The following is a 26,713-nucleotide window of genomic DNA, read 5'->3' on the forward strand; positions in this document are numbered from 1 at the left end:
CCCACAGAGTCTCAATCTTATGGAGTTAGTCTGAGATACACGTAGAGTGAGTCAGAAGATCGAGAGAGCTCAAAAGAGATCTGCGATCGAGAAGCACCAGCACTCGGATTAAACAGACCTACCAGGCACAGAGCCCCCAACCCTTGACACGCTGTTCATTTATCAATTTAAACTATAAACGATGATAACCGAGAATAACTGATCAACACAGTAAACCCAAATAGACTATGACAGGAACGGATTAACTGCAAAAAAAGAAACAACGACAAAAACAAAACAAAAATGTGCAAAAAATATAAATTATTGTCAAACAGGATTCTTACCATGATATAGATTTTATATTACTTTTCATATACATATATTTTTTTCATCTTTCTGTTACTTGATTTTTTTCCCCAATTGATGATTTATTACTTTTGTTGGATAAGGTTTTGTACATGGGGTCCAGTTTATAAACCTGTGGCGTTTACACTGTTCTTAGTGTGTGAAACTAAAAAACGAGGGCAATTAAAAAAACAATCCCCTTGTATCATGGTCTTTTTAAGGGGGGGGGGGGGGGGTTCCTTTCCCTCTGTGCACAGAGGCTCATTTTTTTGTTTGCAAGCTACCAAAACCAATTTTCAGTCCGATTAGTCTTTACCATTTTAGTCATACAGGAAACACGGGGAGAGATAAAAAAAAAAGATAAAGTCAGAGTCACACTGTGTTTAATAAATACAAATATAACACGCTGTGCTAACAAACTACTCCGGTTGATGATACAAAGCTAAAGTTTTAGAACTGAAACCGTGTTTGAGCTTTTTAGGACTCCAAGTCCTGTGAAACAATAATGTAGAAACTGATTTATGGGCATCTCATTCTTTTCTTGTCACCTTGTGTGTTTTGTCCTATTTTTTAAATTCTCCTGGGAGTTTATTAACTACTAGGTAGGTACCAGTACTCAGGAGTCGTACTCAGAACAAATACTTTATTGAGTACAGTGAATATTTACAGTGGGACACAGATCAGTCGTTCTTCTCTTCTGCTGGTTTCACTAAAACGTCTTCACTCTTGAACCACAGAGCTTCGCTGGTGTGACTGGCAATGATCGCCCGCTCGATGAACGGTCCTGAGGAGAGGGAAAAGAAACGGTGTCATTGTTAGGAGCCATATTCAGCAGGCTTGTATGAAAGTGATGGGAAAAGGCAGTGTGAAGTTATGAGCTGGAGGCGGAGAGGACATTTCTGTAACGCTTATCAGCACTTTGGTTTGTTGATGGGTCCAAATGCACACTGATGTTACTGAATTGTGTTTTTATAAGGCTGCTGCTCATTCTCTTTGGTGCGGTTTCTGTTTTTTAAATATATTTAGTCTAATCATCAAGACCAAAAGCTAAAACAAGAAGTTGCCGTAGTGGATATGGATGGATTCACCACCACAGTACTGTAATCCAATACAACTCTACTTTTATAACGTCTATAATGTTCAGTAGTTTGTCATAACTGTGTTGAGGTCGTAGTTACTCATGAGGAAGAATGGTCCAAAGTTGTGCAGGTCTAATCCACAGCTACAGAAAGCAGGTTATTGTGTCACTTACTTTTTCCACCATCACTCTGTGTATTTAATGGGTAAATCAGGATCGACTTGGAACATTTCTACTTCTAATATAAAGCAACTGTGACCCTGGTACACCTGTCTACACCTGACAGAGTTGTTCTATTCGCTGTAAAAAAAAAAAAAAAAAAAAAAAACACATGGGGAAGTTGTTTAGAACATAAAACAGCCAGAGTCTCCCTAGATAATGAAGCTGAAAATAAAAATAATAAATACAGAGCTTGGAAATTTTTAATAGATCTCAAACTGAGCATCAGTTTGCATGAGATTATGTTAAACAGCTTCTCTCACCCACACAGCTCCTGTCGCTCTTCCTCCATTATTTGAAAATATGCATGAATTCCCTGCAGTCTTTATTTCTTTGACATATTTACTGTTAACTTACTTACTTGTCTCAGGTCTTTATCTGCATATGGTTGTGTTTGTGTTATGAATTATTCCCATAAACCGCTTGGGGATCTCACTCATACACCCGGTGATACACTTCTCCCTTCTTCTTTCTCAGTTTCAAGCTTTTACTCTCTGTGAAGTTTCCTCTTGTTTCTGCTCATGCTGCAGCCATTAGCTTCCGTCCAAATGACTCTTTAAAGAACATTAATGATATAAAGGGGGAACAATCCCAGTTCTTAATGCTGCTTATCACGAGAACACTAAGTATTCCAGATATTCACGTCTTCTGATCCTGGACTTTAGGGTGCAGAGGTCATTAAATTCTCCCGTCAAGGAGTTGAACTGCTGCGTAATGTTTGCTGGCACCGAGGGCTCTCTGCTCTTCAGAAAACGCCCAGGTGGCTCGGTTCGACGCGCGGCCTTCATTGGCAAAATTACAGAGTTGGAATGAGGCACTGAGTGAGAGTGAGAGGTTTCTCTTAGCTACTGCAGAGCGGAGGAAGCGCTGTGCAGCCAGGCGGGTTAGAGTGAAGAGTCCCACAGGGATCATCATCAGACTAAAACTGCACACGCACAAGTTTACTGTGAGCACTTTGAACAGAAGCATCTGCTGTGAGAGCAATCATACACCTACTGCTGGTTTTCATTGGTCTGGAGTAGGAGGGAGAAGTTTACTGACCTTCATCAAAGAAGTTTTCTTATTGCTGCCTTTGATTCCTTTGTAATTAATGACTAGACAATTAATGTTATTTTAAATGCCATTTAGTGGACAGTTAGCCCATTAGTCAAGAAACAAGTGATTAATGTTTGGTGTGGATCCAGAAAATGATTTCCGAACAATGTGGAGAAGACATGTTCAACATTTTTACTATTTTCAACTAACTCATCACTGTACAGATATTAGGTCTGATACTTTTCTTTTTTGATGTTTTGCACTAGTGCACAATAAAGATAAACTGTGAGTACGACACAGAGATAGGAACTATTTAACCTGCAGAAAATAAGTTTATCAGTAGTGTTTGCCGATTGTTGTATTTGAGACATTTCCCAACGTGCAGTGGGAAAGAAAACCAGAACCAGATTACAGTATGTTTTCACAGCCACAATCAGTTTAGTCCCAACTCTGAAGCAATCTGTCATAAAAAGTGAAAACGATTTCTGAACCCTGGTGCAACACGAAACTGTAGCTGTATCCTATAAATGAAGGTGATCTGAGGTCAGGCTGTTGTCAGGGCACAGTCTGTGTGTTAAAATGTAAAGTATAGGTTGGTAAACATTGGTTCAGATGTGGACAGAGGATGAATCCTTCTTACTTTTACTCCAATTAAATCACCAGGTCAGATTACAGGCAGGCTGTAAACTCTGGAGGCTGCATCTGCCTGAACATTTTTAATGCTCACATTAAATGTTGTTTCCTGTGGCAAAGAGCAGCAACTCAGCTGATTAAGGAACAACACATGAAACATCAGACAAAGATGTGAGGTGGAAACCTCGATCCAAACCCAAATAAATAAACTCGACTTGAGCAAAGACGGACGCAGAAACTGCTGAACAGACTTCTGCTTAAATGGCAACTAAGTCCTCAAGAGAGAGAGATAAATAAGAGCAGTAAATAGTTCTTAATACAGGATGTTCCAGGTCACAAACAGTCACTGGTTTTAAAACGTCCTCAGTCAAGCGTTCCTGAAAGCTCTGCAGTTTATTTCAGAGGGGGCACTGTTAACGACATCTTATTTAGCAGCTCAGCTCAGAATCCATTATTTTTTAGCCCATTTCATCCTCTCACTCTAATGAGGGCCCATTAATGAATGATTACAGTCTGGGTCTCATTATCAAACACAAAGTGGACAAAGACTAGAAGTAGAAATGATTGAGGTTCATTCAGTGTTTAAAGGAACATAACAAATCATGTGTATTTGAAATTACTGATGACCATCTTCAGTTTAGTCTCAAAATGTTAATATCTACATGATCAGTAAATTATTTCTGACACCACACTGAGCTGTGAAAACTTTTTTCCACTAGCAGGTGGATGTCTGAAATGATTTTAGCATGTCAGATAAAACATCTGTTAAATGCATTTATCTATGAAAAGGTTTGAATGTCGGCTCTGAACACTGAACTTTCTTGTTACGAACTAATTTAACATGGAACAAATTAATTTCACAGCATAGGAACTAATTTCACTGACTCTGTGTTAAATTCTCCACTTGACAGCAGAAATTCTTGGCAAAATCACAAACACCAGCCACCTGGCTGACTGTTGTCCTGTTGTCTACACCAGTCTGGCTACAGAGCTGTAAACTGAACAAGAGGGAAATCAAAAGCTGGCAGGATTTAAAAGCTCCTCAATGACCATTTCAGCAAATAATATTAAATCAACAGAGAGATATTTAGAGAGAGCTCATCGGTTGCTGCTGAGACTTTAATTGATGTTAGTTGTGGTGATTGTCATTGTTGGTTTTAGCGAACGTACCCATGTTGGCAGGTCGGTGGGAGCAAACATCAATCAGGATACTTTGCAGGTTGGAATAGATGTGTTCTTTGGGCATGTCGAGCTGTACAGGAGAGAGAAAACAAATTAAATCACTGCAACCAAATAAAATCTGTTGGATATTGTATTTTATGTTTCTCCTTGTCGTGTGTGTGTTAAACGTCTTAACCTTTTCTGTCACCTACTGTTCATCTGGTTTTCACTACTAAGATATTTTACCTTTACTGTAAATTGTGAAGCTGTACTTTTAACACCACCTCAGGTATTATTCTTATGTTGCACAGCACCTAATTGATGCTTTAACATAAAACTACTTCACCGATTAAAAAGCTGATTTAAAACATATTTGTTGATCAAGTGTAAAACTGCCTCTTTACTGGAAGTTAAAACCTCATCTCAGCCAAATTTGACAAAAATTAGGCCATCACACCATCACATGGCTTTACTCGTGTCAGCTACGATGACCACACCTCATGTGTCGAGACGTACCGTGGCTATCTGTGTCCTAACGTAGCAGTTGCTCTCCACCATGTACTCATGACCCATTTTAAACAACTCCAACATCTTGGGAATGTTGATGCCAACTGAGCCTGGGTGTCAACAGAGGGAGACAGAGAACAGAATTAATCAGCACGGGTGTCCTGTGAGCCTGTGAACAGATTTAAGCTCATTTGTCTTTGTCACCCTGAAATGCAGTAAGTGCTACTGTTGTAAAACCAACAGCTGCTAAATGAGCAATAAAGAGACGGACATATATCAGCCACAGCAGCACGACAGTACAACAACAGAAACAAAGAGAAAATGTTGACATCACAGGTAGATACAAAACAGCCTTTACTTTTGTGCATAAACGTAGCTTTTAAATATCCGTAGCTTACCTCTATTGCTCTTTGGAAACTTCTTCCTCAGTTTGTTTTTCAGTGATACAAGCTTTGAGAGTATATTTGGAACTGCTACATAGAAGTCGGCTGAAATCTCATCATCTAAGATCTGGAAATGAATACAGGCAGATATGTTTCAACTCTAAGACTCTAAATGATGCAGAGAAAGATTTTGAACACAGTAAATGGAGCAAATACATGCTGAGGTGTAGTAAACTACATGCTATTAAACTAGTCATGTGGCTACATGTTGCAATAGTTTGTATTTGAACCACATTCAATTTTACTTTTTGATTTAAGTAGTTAAATAACTTTTGTTGCCATATTTTGTGCAGTTAAGAGACATAGGATTGTTTTCTTCTGAAGAGGCTAAATATTGGCTATAGTTTAATGTTTTTATTCAGGATTTGTAAAACTAAATTTAAATATATTAGGAGTCAGTGAGTAATAATTGATTGTTGCTATTCATTCGCTGTATAACAGTTCTCCAGGTTCAAACTTCTGTTTTTATTTTGGGGCCTTTTGAAAACACAGATGACAACATATGTTACTTTCTTAGTCTAAAATGTGCACAAAGGATGATGTAGCTGAAAGAAGACATGAAAGTGCTGCTAAAGTACTTAAACCTACAATATGTAACTGTACTTGAATATAGAGTGTTCAGTAGAGATGTGGTTAAGAGAAAACTGTGAAGCTAATCATATTGTCACACTGTGTACTCACGTTACCTTGGTTGAACAGACATGATTCTTACTCGCACCTTCACCCACTTGCACACAGCCTTCACCCATAACACATAACTGACAGACCCCAGGACCGGAATAGCCCGGTTCCCACACACAGACATACACACTCACACACACAGACATACACACACACAGACATACACACACACAGACATACACACACCCACTCACACTGTGTACATTCTTATATCACATGACTATAAATAAAAGAACAAGGAACTCCCTCGTGTACTCTCTCTCAGGGTGTTACACTGAGGAAGGTGCCCTTTGTACAAAGAATACGTTGTCTGTGTCTCATCTGTCTGATTGCAGGGTTTCTTAGCAAGGAGTGAAACTCATCCTAGGTGAAACTCATCATAGGTGACAAACTCCTGACAGATGTACTCCATAATTTGGTAAAATCCTGTCACAGCCTCCTGTGTGGATTGACTGCAAGTCTCATGCTACAGCTAGCTTGATTCCTATCAGTTGCATGTTGTAGCTTTAAGGCCCCAATTACTTTTAGAAATCTGAGATCTATTTTTATTTTTAGTACATTTGAAAACATACTTGTATTAAACATCAATTATATCCTCTGAAAATATTATACAACACAGTAAAGTGAATAAAATAAATAAAGCAACTGTTTATCACATTAAGGCGACAGCACAGTAAAACTAATAAAAGTGATGTTGTAACCAATGATCTGTGCTTAAAGAAACCACTTTTGAGGCCTCATCTTGTTCATTTTAACTTTGACTTAACTATTTGACGTGGAACGCATATTTTGTAATAAAGTTTTTTTTCTAGGAGGACAAAAATAAACTCAGTCTGAATCAACTCACTGGTTGTATGAGCTCTACTCCTCCCACATACACAGCTCCGTTCTCCTGAGCAACTTGTGCTTGCTCAGCATTCTGCAGAAAAAGAACAGAGGCAACAATATCCATTTATATCTGAGTTGGGTGTGTCAAAGTCTGTCATTCACAATGGTTGTTAATATGAACATGCGAGTTATAATGTCGCTAGATAGGAATATTAACCAAGTTCTGTTTACAGTGTGATTAAAAACAGCAGCTATCTGAGCCCATTCGTTACAAACTGGGCGAGGAAATAAAAGCTGCTGCTGCACATGTGAATCAATCACTGCTCAGACAATATTAAAACAATTTATCAACCACAGAAAATAAACATGCTATCTAATAAAGATTCATTGAGACTGAAGAGGCCCAAAATGTTAAGCTTTACCTCAACGAAAACTAAAACTTTGTTCATCTCTGTCTTGAAGGGGTGAGGTAAGTGCAAAGTGCTGACGAAGGGGTCGACTTTTCTCTGTGGAAAAAAAAAAAATTATAATTTAATTAATAATAATCAACACTGCTGCAAATAAAATATTTGCTAGAAAACATAAGAAAGATGAGGAACGTAAATCATACATCAAGCTTAGATAATCAAGTATGAAATTTATTCCGCCAACACTTTAATTTTTCATTTCTCTGGAGTGTACTTAATTCATTATGCATGGGAACATTGCTTCTGCACAGTTCTGTGGAGACAGACAGATGAGAGTAAGGCAGAGTGTGTCTCATGCTGAGTGCCTGGACGTCTCTGAAGCCCTACAGTGCTGTGACACAAAAATCATCAGTCATATGAGGTTTTTATTTCTGTGTGGCACTGTTTTAGCTGAATAACCAAACAAGCTGAGGATGTTGCAAAGCTTGATGCTGTAAATACCTCTGATTTGAGGAGGCGAGGTGTATTAGTGGCAGTCAGAGTGAAAAAAATACCCAAAATAAGCCAAGCGAGTCCGCCAAGTCTTCTTCTTTTCCTTTCGGCTGTTCCCTTTCAGGGATCGCCACAGCAAATCATCTGCCTCCATTTAACCCTCTCCTCTGCACCATCATCTCTCACTACGTCCATAAATCTCCTCCTATGTCTTCCTCTAGACCTCCTGCCTGCAGCCGTTTACCGATATGTTCACTATCTCTCCTCTGAACATGTCCACCTCAATCTTGCCTCTCTGACTTAATCTCCAAAACATCTGACATGGTCTGTCGCTCTGATAGACTCATTCCTGATCCTCTCCATCCTTGTCACTCACAAAGAGAACCTCAACATCTTCAGCTCTGCTCCTGTCTTTTCTTCAGTGCCACTGTCTCAAAGCCGTACAGCACCGTCTTGAACCACTTTTATTCTCGCTGATACTCACACAGCTGACACGTTTTTCCTTTCTCACTCATGTATTCTGTCTTGCTGAAGCTAACTTTCATTCCTCTGCTTTTCAGAGCACACCTCCACCTCTCTAGAGTTTCCTTCACTTGCTCCATGCTCTCGCCACACATCACAATGTCATCTGCAAACATCATAGTCCATGGAGATTCCTGTCTAACCTCATCTGTCAGCCTGTCCATCACCAGAGCAAACAAGGAAGTGCTCAGAGCTGATCCTTGACGCAGACCAACTTCCACCTTGAACTCCTCTGTCACACCAACAGCTCACCTTACCATTGTCTTACAGCTCTCATACATGCACTGCTCTACTCTGACATACATCTCTGCCACTCTAGACCTCCTCATACAATACAACAGCTCCTCTCTTGGCACCCTGTCATACGCTTTCTCTAGATCTACGAAGACACAAAGCAACTCCCTTTGCCCATCTCTGTTCTTCTCTATCAGCATCTGTTGTACTCTTTATAGGGCATGAAAGCATACTGCTCCTCACAAATGCTCACCTCTGCCCTTCGCCTACCTTCTACTACTCCTCCCACAACTTAATTGAATGGTTCGTTAGCTTTATTCCTCTGTAGTTACCACAGCTCTGCACATGTACCTTGTTCCTAAAATTGGCACCAGTACACTTCTGCTCTATTCCTCAGGCATCCTCTCACTATCCAAGATCTTGTTAAACAAACTAATCAGAACCTTTACTGCCACCTCTGCTAGACACCTCCATACCTCCACAGGTATGTTTGAAGAGTTGATCTTAAAAGTACTCCTTCCATCTTCCCATCACACTCCTGGTACCTGCCAGTACGTTTCCATCCCTATCTTTAATCACCCCCCTAGCCTGCTTGGTCTCAGTACTAAGTACTGTGTTGATGCTGTTACCTTCTTCTCCAGCTTCATATCTAGCTTCAGATCGATGTACACAGGTTGATTGTGGGGAGTAAAGTCCAACTGCTGAAATTTCTTCAGCATGTCGATGGCGTCTGTTGCATCGTAGATTGTCCGGGGGTAGTACCTCCTTATGTACACATCATCCACAGGTGCCCACGCTGTCCTGCCAAAAGGCTTATGTCTGTCTTTGTCATCGATGACCTTCTTCTCTTTCTTAACCTCTTTCTCTGAGTCCTCTTTCTTGTCTATTTTTTGTGCCCTAACAGCAAGCAAAAAAACAATTTTTTAACTTTTGAATATTAGACATATATAAGACGTGTCTCAATTTTGCAGTTTCCATTGTGACAATTTTAATCATGTTTTATGAGCTCAGAAAATAAACTGGTTTGATAAAGCACTTGAAGAGGACTAATTTCTGAGACTGTTAAAAGGTAAGAACACAACACCCCTCCAGGATGAAGATCTTTTACTGTTTTACTACACTAAAAGTTCATAAACTCACTTGACAGCTGCAAAGGTCCTGACGGGTAGTTTCCTCGATGCAGTCTGTGAAACACCAGTGTAGGCTGGACTGCCAACGCTCAGCAGCTGCCTCTGACATCCTGCTAAAACTGGAAAAGAGAAAACATTTAATAAAGATGCTGTTTTGTTTCTGTGGGACAGGATACCAAACTGCATACCCAAGTTTGAGACATTCAATTTGATTTCATAAAATGCACTTTTAATTCTGCCTGAACCACATGCAACAAGAAATATCTATTTTAACAGGGATACAATAAAATCTGCTTAATGTTTTGGATATGGGTCAAATGATATTTGAGATGTACACAGAGATATTCTATAATATGGCCTCTAAACTTTGAATGCAAAATAAAAGTATTTAAAAAATAGGAGCATTAAAGCTATTTGATTCTACAGCTCATTACAGCTGTTTTCTTCAGTTTCATCCCCAAAACCTCATTCACAAATCCGACTCCTTAATACCTTATTTCTTATAAGCAAAACACACCATCACTTACATTGTTTTTCTAGTTAGCCCTTCTCACCAATGCTCTCTAACACGTTTGGTTCAAGGACGCTCAGTAAAAACCCATCAATGTATAAAAATAACAGAATTTCATTTTATTTAGAGCTGTCTTGTTAGTAAGACTAATGCCGGAAGAAACAGTGAAATGTAATAATTTGTGTATCATCTCAAGCAATGTCGGTCCACGTACTGAATTATTAAACATTAAAGGAGAAACTAAAATGATGAATTTCTGCACTTTGATTTTGTGATGTGCAGCCGTCAACTGGGACGGCTAGCTAAGAGCTAACAGGCTCTGAGCGTTAACCTTCTCAAAAAAACTGCAAAAAAAAAGCCAGAACGAATAAACTTATGCTTCTTTTAAAGGATATAAGTCCAGGTTTTTGTTTTCATTTATTCAAAACAGGGACAAAAACACTGACCTTTCCACACAGTCCGCGTGCAAGTTGCCATGTTTGGGAATACCGATGGTCCGTGTTCAAACAGCGACTCCCTCTAAAGGGTTCCGCCCGAGAACACTAATCAAATATCTAACAAAAACGGACACTGTATAGTTATCAGGTATATCAAAACTTAAACTAAAATAAAAAGTTCATATATAGAATTCTTAAGGCCTACTCTTGTATTCGGCATGCATTTGATATACTAATCTCCATTTGTGTTTAGCAAATGTATGTAAAAACCTGTAGTTCTTTGCAGAAACAAGATACAAATTGATGAGAAAAAAAAACTCAGGAATATTTTATTGCTTGGTCAACTACATGCCGAATTTTCTAATATGTACTATATATATATATATATATTTATTTTATTTTTTTAAAGGATCCTTTGCAGTCTATAGTTCTGCATATAATATCTAAGGTAAGTTTTAAATATTTTTAAGTGATATTCTAAACAGGATTCCTTCCAGGTAGTAAATCACGTATCTCTATGAGCGTGTTGTGTTAAAATAAATTCTTAATGCTGGAATTAATTCAGGAGTAGATCTCTGTGATTTTAAATGACAGGGGGGTAAAAAGACGAGGGTGCACGCTGTGAGCGGACGGGTACGAGCGGAAGTCGCGTTTGTTGTTCTTCCTTCTGTTTCCGAGACGTTCAGGGTCTAAACGGGTTCAACAGCCGCGTCTGCATGTCTCTGCCAATTCCCTCAATAAATCTTCTTCTACCGCCCCCGAATGAAGGTAATGACAATTCCGACTTTGCTCTTAAACTGCAGACACTTCACCCAAGCTGTCCCTGGTTGAATGGCACACTTAAATCCGCTTCCATTTCCACCAACTCGTCACCCCCGCAGTCCGCCTCGGTGAGACCGAGCGGCGTGAGCCGTGCAGCCGCAGCCAAACAAATCCAGCGCCGTGCTCCGGGCTCGCTGTGCGGTTCGCCTGTTTGTCCTCAGTGTCGGCGCCGTTTCACCACGTTTGACATCAGATTATCTACTAATAGGCGCATCCGGAGGTGCGTGTTTACCTCGTTGTCAGGTGTGACAGCTGGTGAGCGGGGGAGCCAACTTCTCCTGAACGGGCCCAGGCTTGTGAGCTGCGTGCTTGTCACTTTTGACATTACAGCTATGTTTGGATACTCAGCTGTTGGAGCTTCCATTTTCCCATTTACTGCACAAATAATTCAAGAAATATATAAACACCTTGCAGAAAATACGTTTTAACTTCCAAAGCAACACATGCAAGAGCTGCTGTACTATTTAGGCTATTTGTGACCGTGCTTTGGGTGTAAATTGTTGACATTTGCTCAGGTTTGTGACGAAAGTCGCTGTTATAACTTAAAGTTCGTGCTTTGCTCTGTGTGGTTTTGACATGAACCGATGTCAGGCCGTAGATTTGCCTGCAGGCGCTGTTGCCGCTTACTTGTGACCCAGGAGTGTGTAAACAGGTTATGTAAGTCTTCTCCAAACTTGTTCACCCCCAGTCAACCTCCAGTGGAAGAAGTATCTAAAATAATACTCCAATACTTAATTCTTTACTCCAAATATTTAAACACAATGACTAATTTTGCAGAAATCACCTCCTATGACGGATGTAATACATGTAAATATGAATGCATCAGTGTGTGAGCAGCATGAAACTAAAAGTACTCTTTATGCTGAATGACTGTGATCTATGAATGAATATAATATTACAGTGACACTGTGTACCCTGACTCTCGCCCGGTGACAGCTGCCATTAAGGGGAAAAGTAAATGCCATAGTCTATGTATGATATGACTGGACTATGATTATTGATGCATTCATCTGTTCAGTTCAGTTTAATGCTGCTGTTTCTAATGATGGTGCTTTTTTATACACTTTATTCACTGTTTATTGTTTTTCATTTACTTTATTTGATGTTTTCAGTCAAATGAATCACATTTAAATTAGTTTGCATACTGCTAAGTGGTTTGTGAATTTCACACTAGACATTGAATAGTGAGAATAAAGTCTTAGATATGATACTGTATTTTGTGTTATTAATCTGAATCTGCAAAGCAACTAGTTATCAAATATATATAGTGGAGTAAAAGTACAGCATTTACCTCTAAAATGTAGTTGACGTAGGAAGCAGCGGAAAATAGAAATACCTCAAGTAAATGCACTTAATTATCTCTGCAGTCGAATTGTAGAACATACACAACTATGCAGCAGTTTCTTAGTAAAATATTTAGTATCTGATAAACTTATAAAATGTTTTAAAGTAACATTTAATAAGTGTTAGTGAGAAAACTGCAGTATTTCCCCCTGAAGTGTACAGTTAAAAGGAAAACTGTAATCTAATTCTTGTTGGATAAATAAACTCATGCACCCAGTTCTTTTTCCCTTTACATGTATGGTTTCCAGTAGTCAGTTGATATTGTCATGATGAGGTCATGTAATATTAAGCATGTATTATACAGAGTGTGACCCCGAGTCATGCACGTTTTGCTGACCCACGTTTAAGGAGTTTAAATAAAAAGACGTCCTGCAGCTTTGAAAGGACAATATCGTGTAAGTTGTACTAGAGCAGATGTGATATTTATGACACAATTATTTGACACAATGAGAAAGAGGACTCGATGTCCCACATGTCTGCAAAATGTCAAGGACAACACAACAAAGTCTGAGACTTGTTTACTCTTTCAAACAGTACTCGTGTAAAAATCCACTAAATTCAATATAATAATCAGTATGTTAGAGACTTTTACTTTTCTTTTTATGTGACATTTTGTTGAGAACATGTTGTCAGTTTAATTTATCAGATAACAGCTGCAACATTTAGTCCACTGTCAGAAAACGTATCAGTAACTATTTTAATAATCACTTTTTGTTTAAGTAAACTGGATTGTTTGGTTTAAGTTGTCAATATTTTTCAACATAAACAGAACAAATGGCTATCTGAGAAAATAATCAGAACATTTATCAGCTGGACGTGATGTCTCGTCTCATATTGTGACATTTAAAACAAATATATCCTCTATTGGCAGCCTACAGTATTCTGAAATTTTCATTGCTTCCTCACCTGCTTTGGTTAAAACACATTCTGGTTACTTTTTGTGGCACAAGTTGTTGTAATAACAGCAAAGTGACGTTTTAATCTCAGTAATGTATATCTATATCTATCCATATCTATCTATACGACAGGTTTCCATTGTTTAAAGTGCAGGGCTGTAGACACAGCTGCATCTTTGGCATCCAAATTAGATCCAAGACCAGATCCAGTTTAGTTAAGTTTGTAAGTCACACTTGAATTACTCTTGGGACTTTCCTTAAATCAAATGCAAATTTCACCACCGCTTAATAAATCTTTATGTACGACATCAATATCTGAGCTTTTGGTTTAGTCACCAGTTTTCAGTGCAGTGTGTCACACCTGCATCTTCCAGGTGTTTCCTCTGTAGTGGCATATTTAGTATTTTGCAGGTGCATGGAGAATTTTGGGGAGTTTGCCATCACTGAGTTATGGGAATAAGCATGTAGTAGATGTTTCTGGAGACTTGATCTATGTGGCAAATACACCTGACTTTTATATGCAGGGTTTAATGTGTAGAAACAACTAATTTGCAGCTTTTTCTAATCAAATAATCTGTTGAATAATTTATCAGGCAAAAGCTCCAAATGTTTTCTGGTTCTGTAATGTCAGTATTTGCTGCTTCTATCTGTTTGTTATCTTTGTATCTTTTAGGGTTTTTCTGGGTTTCAAATGTGGATTTTAAGGCATTTTATTCATTCTTTTTTTTTTTATTATTATCATAACCGTCATCATTTGTGTGTTGGTCTCGCTGTTTTTAGTACTTTTAGTAAGAATAGCTGCAGAATCAGCATAATAAACATGTTCATTGGTTTCTGATATGATCTCTAGACTCAAATTTCTTCTGTTCTGTATTTCAGATTAACAGGTATGCCAAAGGAAAAATATGATCCTCCAGATCCCCGTAGATGTTACACCATCATGTCAGCCGAGGAGGCGGCCAGTGGGAAGAAGTCTCACTGGGCTGAGCTTGAGATATCTGGTCAGTCGACACCCTCGATAAAAACAGCCAAACTAAGGCCATTTAGCTCAGGTGTAAATCCGAGGTGGTAACCAGCAGAGATCTGTGTTCCAGTTGGATTGAAAATCAGCTTCATAAATGTTTTGCAACATGAGACTATTGACAAAAGGTGGTTGAACAATTTAACAAATTGAAGAACAATGGACCAGGTGAAGATATTACAATTGACAGAAATCCTCAAATCTAAGTAAGCGAGCGTCCAGGTTAGAATCCAACTGTTGGATAGTGTACATCATAAATTTGTGTAAAAACCACTCTCATACTTCTCTCCTACAGCTTAAAACACTTAAAAATGCATTAAAGCTGTGATGAAGCAGAATATGAATTAGGTTTCCAGCATTTGTCTCTGTGTGTGCTTGTTTTTTCCTTAATGAGACGCTCACTCACGCTGCGTTCACTGCCTTTTATGTTGCATATGTTTGTCCGTGTGCGCAAATGAAAGCTAAGTGACAGTTTGTCATTTCAGACGTTGCAGAAAGTAGATGAAACTGACAAAAATGAATTGCCTTTGGGAAATATAGGGAATTATAGATCACACATTGAATTGATTAATCACTAAAACATTCAGCATGACTCATTGATGGAAATAATCATTGCATCGTTACTGCAGCCCTACTGAAAAAAAATGTTTTCTTTGCCAGATGCTGCTGGTGAATTCTTTATAGAAATGCAGTAGTGGGATCCGTCTGGTTTCTGTTTAGGGTTTTAATGCTACATTATGGTCTAAAAGCATTTTCCAGCCTGAAAATTATATTCTGGCTGAAAAACTGAGATTAGTTTTTGTTTTAACATGAATAATATCTAATAATTCATTCAAAGTCCTTAGGAACCACAGTTTGTTATCAAGCTAAAATCTAAAGTTTTATCTTTTTAAAAACTCAGTTGTACCTTTCTTTGGTTGGAGCAGGTCGAGTGAGGAGTCTCAGCAGCTCATTATGGACGCTCACGCATTTGACGGCGCTGCACATCAATGACAACAACCTAACCCGCATCCCTCCGGACATAGCCAAGCTGCCCAACCTGGTCTACCTGAACCTGTCGTCAAATAAGCTCCGCAGCCTACCCGCTGAACTGGGCAACATGGTCTCTCTCAGGTAGGCTGTCAAAAAAAAAAAAAACACCAACTTTAACATAATGTGTGTATGACTGAAAGTATTGACCAGTAACTTAACAAATGACATTCTCTGTCTCTGCTTCATAAATCTGCAGTGTTTGGATTATTCCTAATTTTTAAAATAAAACGAACAAGCCTCCCTTCAAGTTAGAGACTGGCTGACATTTGTCCTCTTCTTTGAGGTTTAAACAGAGGATCGAATCTTGCTAATGACTTCATCTGTGCAAAGTTTTACTTCACTTAACACTAAAGTCATATTTTGTTCTGTCTTAACAAATCAATGATTCTTTGGATTCATTCGAACAGTTATGTGCCAAACAATCCCAAAGCACTGACAAAAAACGATCAGAAACACACTGAGAAAAGCACAGTGATCAAACAAGCAGAAGAAAGAGGACAATTATGAAATGTGAGGATGACGGTAGTTATGCTGTGTGGCTCACAAAAGCAGCTCACCTGGAAACTGACAAACCAAAATGAAGATGACACACAAAGACACATTTTGATGGGAAGACTTAATCGAAGTGACAACAAAGGACAACATGATGGAAGAAGTTTTGACAACTGTAAATGTATAGTGACATCCGTGGCAAATATTGACTGCGTTAGAGAAAGTAGATAGAAAAGTCTGGAAGAAAGAAAGAAAACAGTCAGACACTAAAATACTGGTGTTTTTGTTCCATCTCTTGCAGGGAATTGCTTTTAAACAACAATCTTTTACGAGTTCTGCCTTATGAACTTGGGAGGCTATTCCAGTTACAAACCCTGGGGCTAAAAGGTGAGTCTTTTTATTTTCTTCTATTAATACTGTTGTAATATATTCTAATTTAAATACTGACCATTTAGAATACAAGTGGCTGAAATTATCATTATCCAGAGACACTTATCACTGAACACTGAACTAAACTTTTTGGTTAGCTGGTGAATTACATTGCTATATATATATTGTGTATTATTCACGTGGTTGTTTTGCAGGGAACCCTTTGTCCCAAGACATCCTCAATCTGTACCAGGAGCCCGACGGAACCAGAAAGCTTTTGAACTACATGCTCGACAATCTAGCAGGTAAATGGCTCAGTCGCCTCACGTTACCTTACAAACTCATGCATATTTCATCTGCAGTTTATTGTAAACCTGAGCACTGCAGATACAGCACAGTAGGTATACCATTGTGTTTGTCACAGACAAATGAGCTCTGATCCTTATTTTTTACCCCTGTTCTGCCCTGTTTCCAGTACACCCAGAGCAGCTTCCCCAAAGACCATGGATCACTCTGAAAGAGCGAGACCAAATGATCCCCACAGGTAACAGAGGGAAATTACTGCAAGTTACATCTTTAACTTCCCACTGGAAAAAGATAGTTCATTATAAGTCTGTCTCATTGAACATTAGCTCAAAAATAATATATTTCTATTACTTAAAGCAGTTGGTGGTGGAAGAAGTACTTCGACCTTTGTTCACAATATTAATTGTGTAAAAGTTTCGCCATTTTTAGTTTATTAGTAAAAGCCTATATGCCTTATAAAGTTATTTAAATATTCAGTATGTTTTGCATTCATGATGTGATTTAGGGGATAAAAAAGTATATAGAAGCATGTAAAGAAAGCACTCGATTAAAGTAGCATAGAGTAAAGGTACAGTACATACTTTCCACCCATGACTATCATGAGTATTACTAATAGAATCACATGCAGTGTTACTTATTGCATTGCGAAGGGTTTCGTTCCTGGTGATTATTTATCAATGCTGTAGTTTTCTGAGTTTCATTGTCTCTCAGTTCATTGTTTTGGTTTCCATGCCATACTTTTTCCAATGTAGTCTCACTGCTCTCACCAGCAGATGTTTAGCTCTTCAAAAATTCATCTGTTTTAAAATGTTAATTATAAATGTGGCATTTAATTCCCACTTTCTGATACACTGCATTCTTTCCCTGCTAATTAAATTATGCTAATAATAACTGTTTGCCCACAGGAAAATTAAATGTAAAGTCTATTCTTAACCTGTGGCTTACTAGAAAAACTCTAAAGAGATTCATACATATTTATATACAGCAATACTTATCAGATGCCTTTAAATATCAAAATAGCTAAAACAGCTAATTTAAGTAAGTTAATAATGAAATTACAATGATAAATGATGTATTAGATGAGCAATTTTTATAGAGGGTACTTCACTGATATGTTTACTGCAGATACATATTCTTAAAATGTAATAGATGAATAAATAAATAATAAATGAGGATGTATTATTGTAGCATAGTACTTCTATGTTTGTAGTAAAAGTACAGGCATTATACTTGTGGTTATTTACTTAATAGTTAAAACTAGAATTTTACTGTGCCTTTGAGAAAATGTTTTACAGAAATCATAAGTTCAGCTCATAAACTTATCCAACATATGATGAGGGATCACAAGTAGGAAGCGTCTTTCATGCTGTTGTGCAGTGATCTTTTCTTTCTGTGTAAATCATAGACCTGACAGGTTGAGAAATATGAGCACGCTGTGTTTAGTTCACTGACATCACTGTATTGGATTTTTGGTTTGGACGTTTGCTCCTGTCTCTTGCCAAGATGGGACGCTGCCCAAAGCATCACAGCTTTAAACATCGGCTGTCACTTTGGCTTGGAAACAAATGACAGGAAGGAAAAACTCTGTCAAAACAAAAGATAACAATCGTATAGGCCTAGTGGAGCAGAGCGGAGCAGAAGTGTAGTTTTATCTGGTTGTTGCCAAGTAGGATAAAAGTCAGTCACAAATTAATTAATTATTTAAAGAGCAGATTTAAACAACACAGCTTGACCAGGAATCTGCTCTATGGGAAAGTGTAAAGGACATGATGACACTGGAAGATAAAAATAAAGCAGGTCCACATCCTAAAATATGAAAACAGTCATTTAATGTCTTTGTTGACCATGGCGGGTGCCCTGTATCTTAATATTTGCAATGACCTACGAAATAAGCTACATAAAAATGTTGTGGGGTGTCATTAGTAAACCAACACGAGCAGATTTACCAATCCAAAAACTATGATAAGCTTAGCAGCATATACTAGAGGAATAAATTGGAAAATGCAAATCTCAACAATCAATGTTCGGTATCATTATTATGTCTTATTTTCTTCTTCTGCAGCTGTGTTCACGGTCATGTGCTACAACGTCCTGTGTGACAAGTACGCCACGCGACAGCTGTACGGCTACTGTCCGTCCTGGGCACTCAACTGGGAGTACCGGAAGAAAGGCATCATGGAGGAAATCACCAACTGTGATGCTGACATAATCAGCCTGCAGGTAAACAGAGATGGACGAAGGTCCCTCAACTTGTACCAGACACTGCCTTTATGTTTCCCTTGTTGCATGTTTGATTTTAAGTTTCAGTTTTATGTCCAGAGAAAAGGAATTAAAGCCGACTGTAGTCAAATCAAGAAAAATGTCAGAAGTAAAACTGCATACATCTCTCAGAAGACACAAATGAGTCCTTAATTATTTCAAATTTAAAGCATTGCTGCTTTTCACTGGCTATGATTTGACTGTAAGAATTTACAGTCTTGCTCTAGCTCACTTGTCTCTTTTAATGAGAAGGAGGTCTCTACCCACCATCTGTCCATCCAATGACTTCTAATGAACGAGTAAGGATGATTCACTCAGAACAATGTCAGTTCTAGCAGAATGAGGCCGATTTATTGAGCTGTGCAGTCTTCTCAATGCTGTAATTATCAGACCGAGCACTCTGTGTGGCTTCCATCAACCGCTCACATCGAGAATCCATCAGTTTACCACAAGCACTGCATTGTCTACTGAAGTACAACGCAGAGAAACAGATTCAGATAGCCTGTAACCTGTCCGAGGACCATTAACAGGAAGAGCGATTAGGATAATGGATGGAATATTCAAAAGAGAAAGATTGTGTTGACAGAGCTGATGAGTAGATATGAAATCATCCAGCTAATCTTGGTATCATGTGTCATTCATATCTAATTAATCTCTTGCAGTTGAGAGAGAGTTTTTGTTTTCACGCCTCTGTGCCTGTGATGGCTGTAGCCAGATTCATGTTCTTATGTCCCATTCCCATTTTTGTGATTGCCATATCATATGAATGTCTAAGGAACTTCCTTCAAAACTGGCTGAAATGTCCACGTGAATTGAAGGATAAACTAATTAGATTTTGGTGCTAAAAGATCAAAGGTCAGGTCTGTGATTGCAGTGTCTCAGGATATTGATTTCTCAACTGGATGCACAGTAAACTGATATAAACCACACTACTAGATTTACCATTTACATGCACAATTGGCTGATGATCACTCTTGACACATACCGTGCACTTCACTGACTCTTCTGATGACACATCTTGCCCTGTGCAGGAGGTAGAGACCGAGCAGTACTACACCTTTTTTCTGGAAACACTAAAGGAACGTGGCTATGACGGCTACTTCTGTCCAAAATCTCGTGCCAAACTGGTTTCTGAACAGGAGAGGAAGCATGTGGATGGCTGTGCTGTGTTCTTCAAGACAGAGAAGTGAGTTTAAGACTTTAACTTAGTAATGATTTATTGAATATGTGAATACATTTGTACGTTTGTAGAGAGGAGATTTGAAAAGGACATGGACCACATTTCAACTACGTGTGGTGCTGATGGGATGACTACCACTCATGTCTGCAGTACAAAAGAGACAAAGGTTGTCATTCATGGATATTTATGCTGCATTGTGGATGTTTCTGAAGGTTTACTTTGGTCCAGAAACACACTGTGGAGTTCAACCAGGTGGCCATGGCCAACTCTGAGGGCTCAGAGGTCATGCTGAACAGAGTAATGACCAAAGACAACATCGGTGTGGCCGTTCTGCTCGAGGTCAACAAGGACGTGTTCTCCGGTGGTAAGACTGGACAGAGTCACACCATTCACAAAAACCTGCAGTTGACAGACAGCTAACCCTATGCCTTAGAGTGCCATACAGTATACAGTGGCAAGAAAAAGTATATGAACCTTCAAATTTAATGGTTTTTCTGCATTAGTTTGTCATAAAATGTGATCTGATCTTCATCCAAGTCAAGAGTATTAAGAAATATCATGTGCCTAATAACCAAGAGTTCCACCAAATTTCAAGGGTTCACATACTTATTATTTTAGGCACATTATATTTGATAATATTCTTGACTAAGATGAAGATGAAATCGCATTTCATAACAAATGAATGCAGAAATCCCAAAAGGTTCACATACTTTTTCTTGGCACTGTATCTGCATGTATATCTACACATTACATACATACATTACATATACTATATATCATTTACAACTTGCAATTAATCAATTTAAAATAGATCACACATAGTGTTATTTATGTGCACAATATACAAGAGTCCATGGTAGTGAGACTGAAACTAACTATTTTAGTTCAATTTAAATTCATTATGTAGCAGTTATTTTCCACCAAAGCAAACATTATTGGTCTGACTAATAACCATAATTTCCCATGCCCAAGGTCGCATGCCCAAATGTATTGCCTTTTGTAGGATGGTTGAATAACAAAATTGTTGCGGTTAACTTTTAGTAGTTTAGTTCCAGCTCTACAGAGAGATCCTGTAGCAAAACCAATTCTGACATATTGCAGTAACTTTCTTGACAGCAGGTGTCACTAGTAGATCCCATTCTAAATAATGCACCACCAGATAGTGAACTCTTGCAAAAGTAGGGTGGAAAGGTGGTGTGGTATCAAAATAAAACGTCTATTGTGTTTTGTTTTAATTATATTATCCGTCTTTATCAGTTCATTCATTAAACTCTGCAGTGAGTGACATGCAAACTGTTCTTCTTCCATTTATTTGACAATGACCTACATTTACAGTTATAGTTCCTCGTTTGTGGTTGATTTATTTCTACTCACTAACGTTGTGTAAATCTATCTCTTCCTTTTAATATTTTTACACTCAGCATATCTCACTTTCTGTGCTTACTGTAATCAGAACAACAAATTTAGTTTGGGGTTTTTTCCTTTGCCTTTTTTAAGCCTTTGTACTCTTACACTGTGTTTCAGGTTTTAACATTTTAATAATTCCTTTTAAATTTCTTTAATTTGACTTTTACAGTTTGTGATTTTTCTTCTTTAACGTGTAGTTTTTTTAACAATGTGGAATAAATGTGGATCTCATTTAATTCACTCCTCCATTGGCTGCGCATTTGCGACATGATCCAGATTTTCTTCTCTGTTTTCAGGTATGAAGCCACCACAGGAGAGGCAGCTGATACTGGTGGCAAACGCCCACATGCACTGGGACCCCGAGTACTCCGACGTCAAGTTGATCCAAACCATGATGTTCCTGTCAGAGCTGAAAAGCATCGCTGAGAGGGCCTCAGGCTCCGTGACGACCGGCTCACCGACATCCGACCCGTCCTCCATCCCCATTGTCTTGTGTGCTGACCTCAACTCGCTGCCCGACTCTGGTATGATTGTCTTACTTCACAGGGAATTCTGGTAGAATTCTTTCATTCCACCTTAATTTTTGTTGCTAAATATGTTACAAATTTAGTTTTGAATGTTTATATCAGGTGGTCAGTGTTGTAAAATAAAATCTTTGTATGATCCAGGTGTGGTGGAATACCTGAGCAATGGAGGAGTAGCAGAGAACCACAAGGACTTCAAGGAGCTACGTTATAATGAATGTCTGACCAACTTCAGCTGCAACGGCAAGAACGGCAACTCAGATGGAAGTATCACACACAGCTTCCAGCTGAAAAGCGCCTACGACAGCAATCTGATGCCTTACACCAACTACACATACGACTTCAAGGTAAAAATGTGTGTTTCGCATGTTCATAGTTTGCTCATTATTTTCCAATGTAGGCTGTGCAGATTTAGCTCTTTGGATATATTTTTACTTCTATTACAGGCTGGCGTTAGTTTCCATTCATTGATGTAAGGCAGGAAATCATATTCATAGTCACAAAAAAACATGTAAACCAGTGGGTGTCTGAAACAGTAAAGAAAATGCATTCTTATTTGTACAGTGGGAGGAAACAGTAAGTTAACTGTTTGCATGGAATCAGATCTTTATTAAAACTCCTGTACACACAATATATCTAAGCTGCTAACATAAAAACATCATTATGTTTATAACTGTAACCACGGTTCATTCAAAGGACAGTAAAAATTATGAATAAAAATCTAGGGGATTTAATACAGTGTTTCCCCCATGCGTAGATTCATACAGTACACGTGGAATGTTTTACATCACTGTGACTCTATTTTTGATATAGATGATCCCAATAGGAATGGAAAACCCCACAACCCTCTGAACATCGGAGTTATTCTTTACCCATTAGAGCTCCACACACCAACGCAGTACAACTAAGCTATTTTAAATGTATTGGTGACAAAGCATGCATAACATCCTTATTTTATGCTATACAGTATGTGGTTTCAGCTCTCACATGAGTCATGCAGGCACCTATTACACAGATTTTCTTTTGCGCTTGGTTTTTGCATGACTAGTAACGGACATCCCCATATGTCTTAGACACATCTTTGAGAGAGAAAGAGGGGATCTTACAGAGATGAATCGGAGTCTTTGTTGTCGGAGTTCGTGTTGAGGAAAGTTTTTTCCTCAACACAAACATAAACACGAGCCCTTCCTCATGTAGAACGACTTAGAACGACTGTAAAAGCTATTCGTCATGGGAGTATTAACATGTGAGACGCTACCATGAGAGAGCTGGGATGTCCCCAACAGGCTGTCAGCGTGTTGGGTGGGGAGGAGGGGGTTGTCTCACAGTTCTTGATGATGGAAACCAAACATAAGACCTGTGTGTCGCTGTTGCAGTCTGAGAATGGTTACATCCCTACTCAGTACAGTACATTAACCATGACTACAAACAACAAACTCTACATACTACCTCATGCTTATCTAATACATGATATTTTTAACTAAACATAACTCATTGTTAAAATAAAAACTGCCTTTTTTTGGTATTAAATGGCAGATTTTGTTACCTCCAACCCATCTTATTAGTGTTTGCAACGTGTTACTTGCAAACTGTTTCCATTTGGATCTAGTCTTTATTGATAATGATAAGCTAAGATAACAATCTCTTGGTTCTCTTGGTTCAACAACTCACAAAATATTTAATTAAAAATATTTGATGCTAAATCTTAATTTGATATTACATCATGTCTTTGTGTCTGCAGGGCGTGATCGACTACATCTTCTTCTCCAAAACCCACATGAGTGTCCTGGGCCTGCTGGGACCGCTGGACAGCCAGTGGCTCATCGACAACAACATCACCGGCTGCCCCCACCCCCACATCCCCTCAGATCACTTCTCCCTGCTGGCCCAGCTGGAGCTGCACCCTCTTCTGCCCCACCCGCTCAACCCCCTCAATGGGCTGCACCTGCCGGTCCACAGGTAGTGCAGCCTGAGAACGCCCCACCTTTTAAACACTGTCCTACCCCCATCTCCACCTTTATACAGGACCCTGTACAGTTTACTGATCATGTTAAAAGTCCGGCACCATCCAGTCCTTACCCTCCAACGCTAAGGCACACCCACCCAAAAGGAGTGAAGTATTTGCCCCCGTTTGTTTTGCACACTGTAAATGTTTTATTTCATATTTTCATTCTCCCCATAAAAAGGCTGTATACCAAATGTTGGGCTTGGGATGAAGTTTAACTAGAATTATATTTGGGAAAATACCTGCAAGTTTTAAAGTAAAAGAAGTACTACTGGAAGTTTTTAAAGTAATGTAATATCATAGTAACACTAAATTGGTGTGTTTCATATGGGATTTATTGTAGGGAATCATGTCACGGCAGCAGGTGTTACGAATCTTTGGTCACAAAGCACCACTGATAATGCATTGTTTAAATGGGGTTTCAAACTGACGCTTTGTTGAATATAATTAATTTCTAATGTATTTGCTTATCAACTTCAATTTCCACATAATTTGGGATTATGTCATCACTTCTATGAATTGTTTTTCTCTCTGTTCACTGATAAATTTGACAGTTGCAGAGGTGTCCTTTTCATCTTGGCTGATTCATGCTCACCGTAGTGTCAAACAGGAAACTCTTGGGTTTTCTGCAGCACTAGCAAATAATAAAACAATTGAGGTCAAAATTAAAATCCAAAAATTCTGAAACCACTGCAACCAAGTCTTGCTCCTACTCTTTGTCTTGCTAAAAATATTTTAAATCATGTAGTATATTTCTAATGCAATCCTTACATTGACTTAGAACATGCTTTACAATTTTAGTTATGAAGTCATACTCTTGAACTGCCACTCTTAAGAGTTATGATCTGTTTCCCAACGCATGACTGCCCAAATAATCTCTGCAGAATGAGTGACTTATGGTCAGTTGGTCAGTTGATAATAATATATTTATTTATTAGTGCCAGGAAAAAAGAAAAAGCTTATGAGAAGAATCAGCTAATGATTTGTGAGCAGGAGCCGAATGTATTTACCAAAGGCTCACTATGAAATTGGTTGTTGGTGCCAGATTAAAGCCAGATTCCTGTGGACATTTAACTTTGTATATTTGTGTCACATGAATAGTACTAATAGCCCTTTATGTAAGTTGTAACTCAGGGCTATGCTATGCATTCAGTAGTACCTCTCAAACAAAAGACTCTCAGAGTCGCATTGAATATAGCAAAACCAAACAGGAAGCTATTGACAGTCCTTTACAAGCACAGGTAATGTATGTACTTACATACATAGTATATGTTGTCGTTGTTGCTGTTCAGTCACACATCTTTATCCATTTTTTGATAAAACTACTGCTGCACTTTTGCTCTATTCTCAAAAATTTGGTAAATTCAAATTTATCTTATTTTTGAAGGTGCAAAAAAAACTTGATAAATTTGGTTTACAGAGTATGGAGTTCCAGTTTGGGATCAACAGGATCAAAGGGGTAGAACTGGGTATTAATACTAGCATGAATATAACACAGTACTTGTTGAGTTTCACTACCATTAATTAGTTAGAATTGTTAATAAAATGTTCAGATAATTAACATTCAGACTTCTCAAATGCTAAATGTTGTGTAAACCTGTGGCTCCAAAACATTTAAATGGGAACCACACATAAGATTGTGGGAAAGTATGTTCATTTTTGAGAATGTTTTCTTTATTTCTGACTAAATAGTCAGATAATAGAGGAAGAGAAATCACATTTCACACTGCAGAAAACCTGAAAACCTATTCTGATCCGATCAGTCGTTTAGTACCAGCTTAGAGTGTTGGATAGTTTTTGGTAATTAGTGCAACAGATACATTTTTTTTTAAATGCAGATGTCACCCAGCTCGATTTATGAAGGAGAAAGGGGCACTGTTATAGCTGTCTTTATGGGCACTCAGTTTTTAACATATATGGCACATTTCACACTGTAGTGTCTAGTAGACTCAGACTTTTTGGTATTAAATTCATTAAATTAGTTGAATTATTTGCTCCATTAAGTATTTCAGAAGAAAAGTCGTAATTATTTTTGGAATAAATGGTGTCAGTGCAACATAGCACCGGGTAACCATAGCTTTAAATGTGGAGAGGCACTATCGGCTTTGCTTCAGTCGCAGGTGATTTGAAGGTAATGAGTATGCTTCTGGTTTTGGCGGAGTTGATCTTTTTGAGCATTTTGAGGCCTATACTTCACTCCTGACCTCACCTCACAGGGTTTTCAGATTTTGTACAACAGCTGTACATAAATTAGACCGTCTTTGATGACAGGTGTATTTCACATCTGTGAAGGGAATAAACCATTCTCCAAATGATTTCTCACAAATCAAAATGTGCTTGGTGTTGTACTCTGTATTTTCTTTGCCCAGTGCACTAAGATCTCATTTGTGAATACCACCTCCATCGATTGTCCA

The 26,713-nt window shown here is 38.4% G+C and overlaps 2 protein-coding genes across 2 annotated transcripts; one reads left to right on the forward strand and one right to left on the reverse strand.

The window, feature by feature from the left end:
- Positions 1 to 947: 947 nt before the first annotated feature.
- mrpl1 (mitochondrial ribosomal protein L1) lies at positions 948 to 10,733 on the reverse strand. The gene is made up of 9 exons (XM_026344203.1): positions 10,652 to 10,733; positions 9,705 to 9,813; positions 9,194 to 9,461; positions 7,332 to 7,415; positions 6,929 to 7,000; positions 5,356 to 5,467; positions 4,967 to 5,067; positions 4,460 to 4,541; positions 948 to 1,108 (listed from the first exon to the last, which is right to left on the reverse strand). The coding sequence occupies exons 1-9, from the start codon at positions 10,680 to 10,682 to the stop codon at positions 1,005 to 1,007; spliced, it is 963 nt and encodes a 320-aa protein (XP_026199988.1). The 5' UTR covers positions 10,683 to 10,733; the 3' UTR covers positions 948 to 1,004.
- A 584-nt stretch (positions 10,734 to 11,317) lies between these two features.
- On the forward strand, positions 11,318 to 26,614 carry cnot6l (CCR4-NOT transcription complex, subunit 6-like). The gene is made up of 12 exons (XM_033326143.1): positions 11,318 to 11,410; positions 14,584 to 14,705; positions 15,652 to 15,838; positions 16,551 to 16,636; positions 16,834 to 16,923; positions 17,094 to 17,162; positions 18,987 to 19,144; positions 20,215 to 20,369; positions 20,576 to 20,727; positions 22,067 to 22,294; positions 22,439 to 22,641; positions 24,036 to 26,614. Exons 2-12 carry the CDS (start codon positions 14,594 to 14,596, stop codon positions 24,255 to 24,257), a joined length of 1,662 nt encoding a protein of 553 aa, XP_033182034.1. The 5' UTR covers positions 11,318 to 11,410; positions 14,584 to 14,593; the 3' UTR covers positions 24,258 to 26,614.
- The last annotated feature ends 99 nt before the right edge of the window (positions 26,615 to 26,713 follow it).

Source organism: Anabas testudineus, chromosome 9 (genome assembly GCF_900324465.2).
Source record: "Anabas testudineus chromosome 9, fAnaTes1.2, whole genome shotgun sequence".
NCBI classification, from domain to species: domain Eukaryota; kingdom Metazoa; phylum Chordata; class Actinopteri; order Anabantiformes; family Anabantidae; genus Anabas; species Anabas testudineus.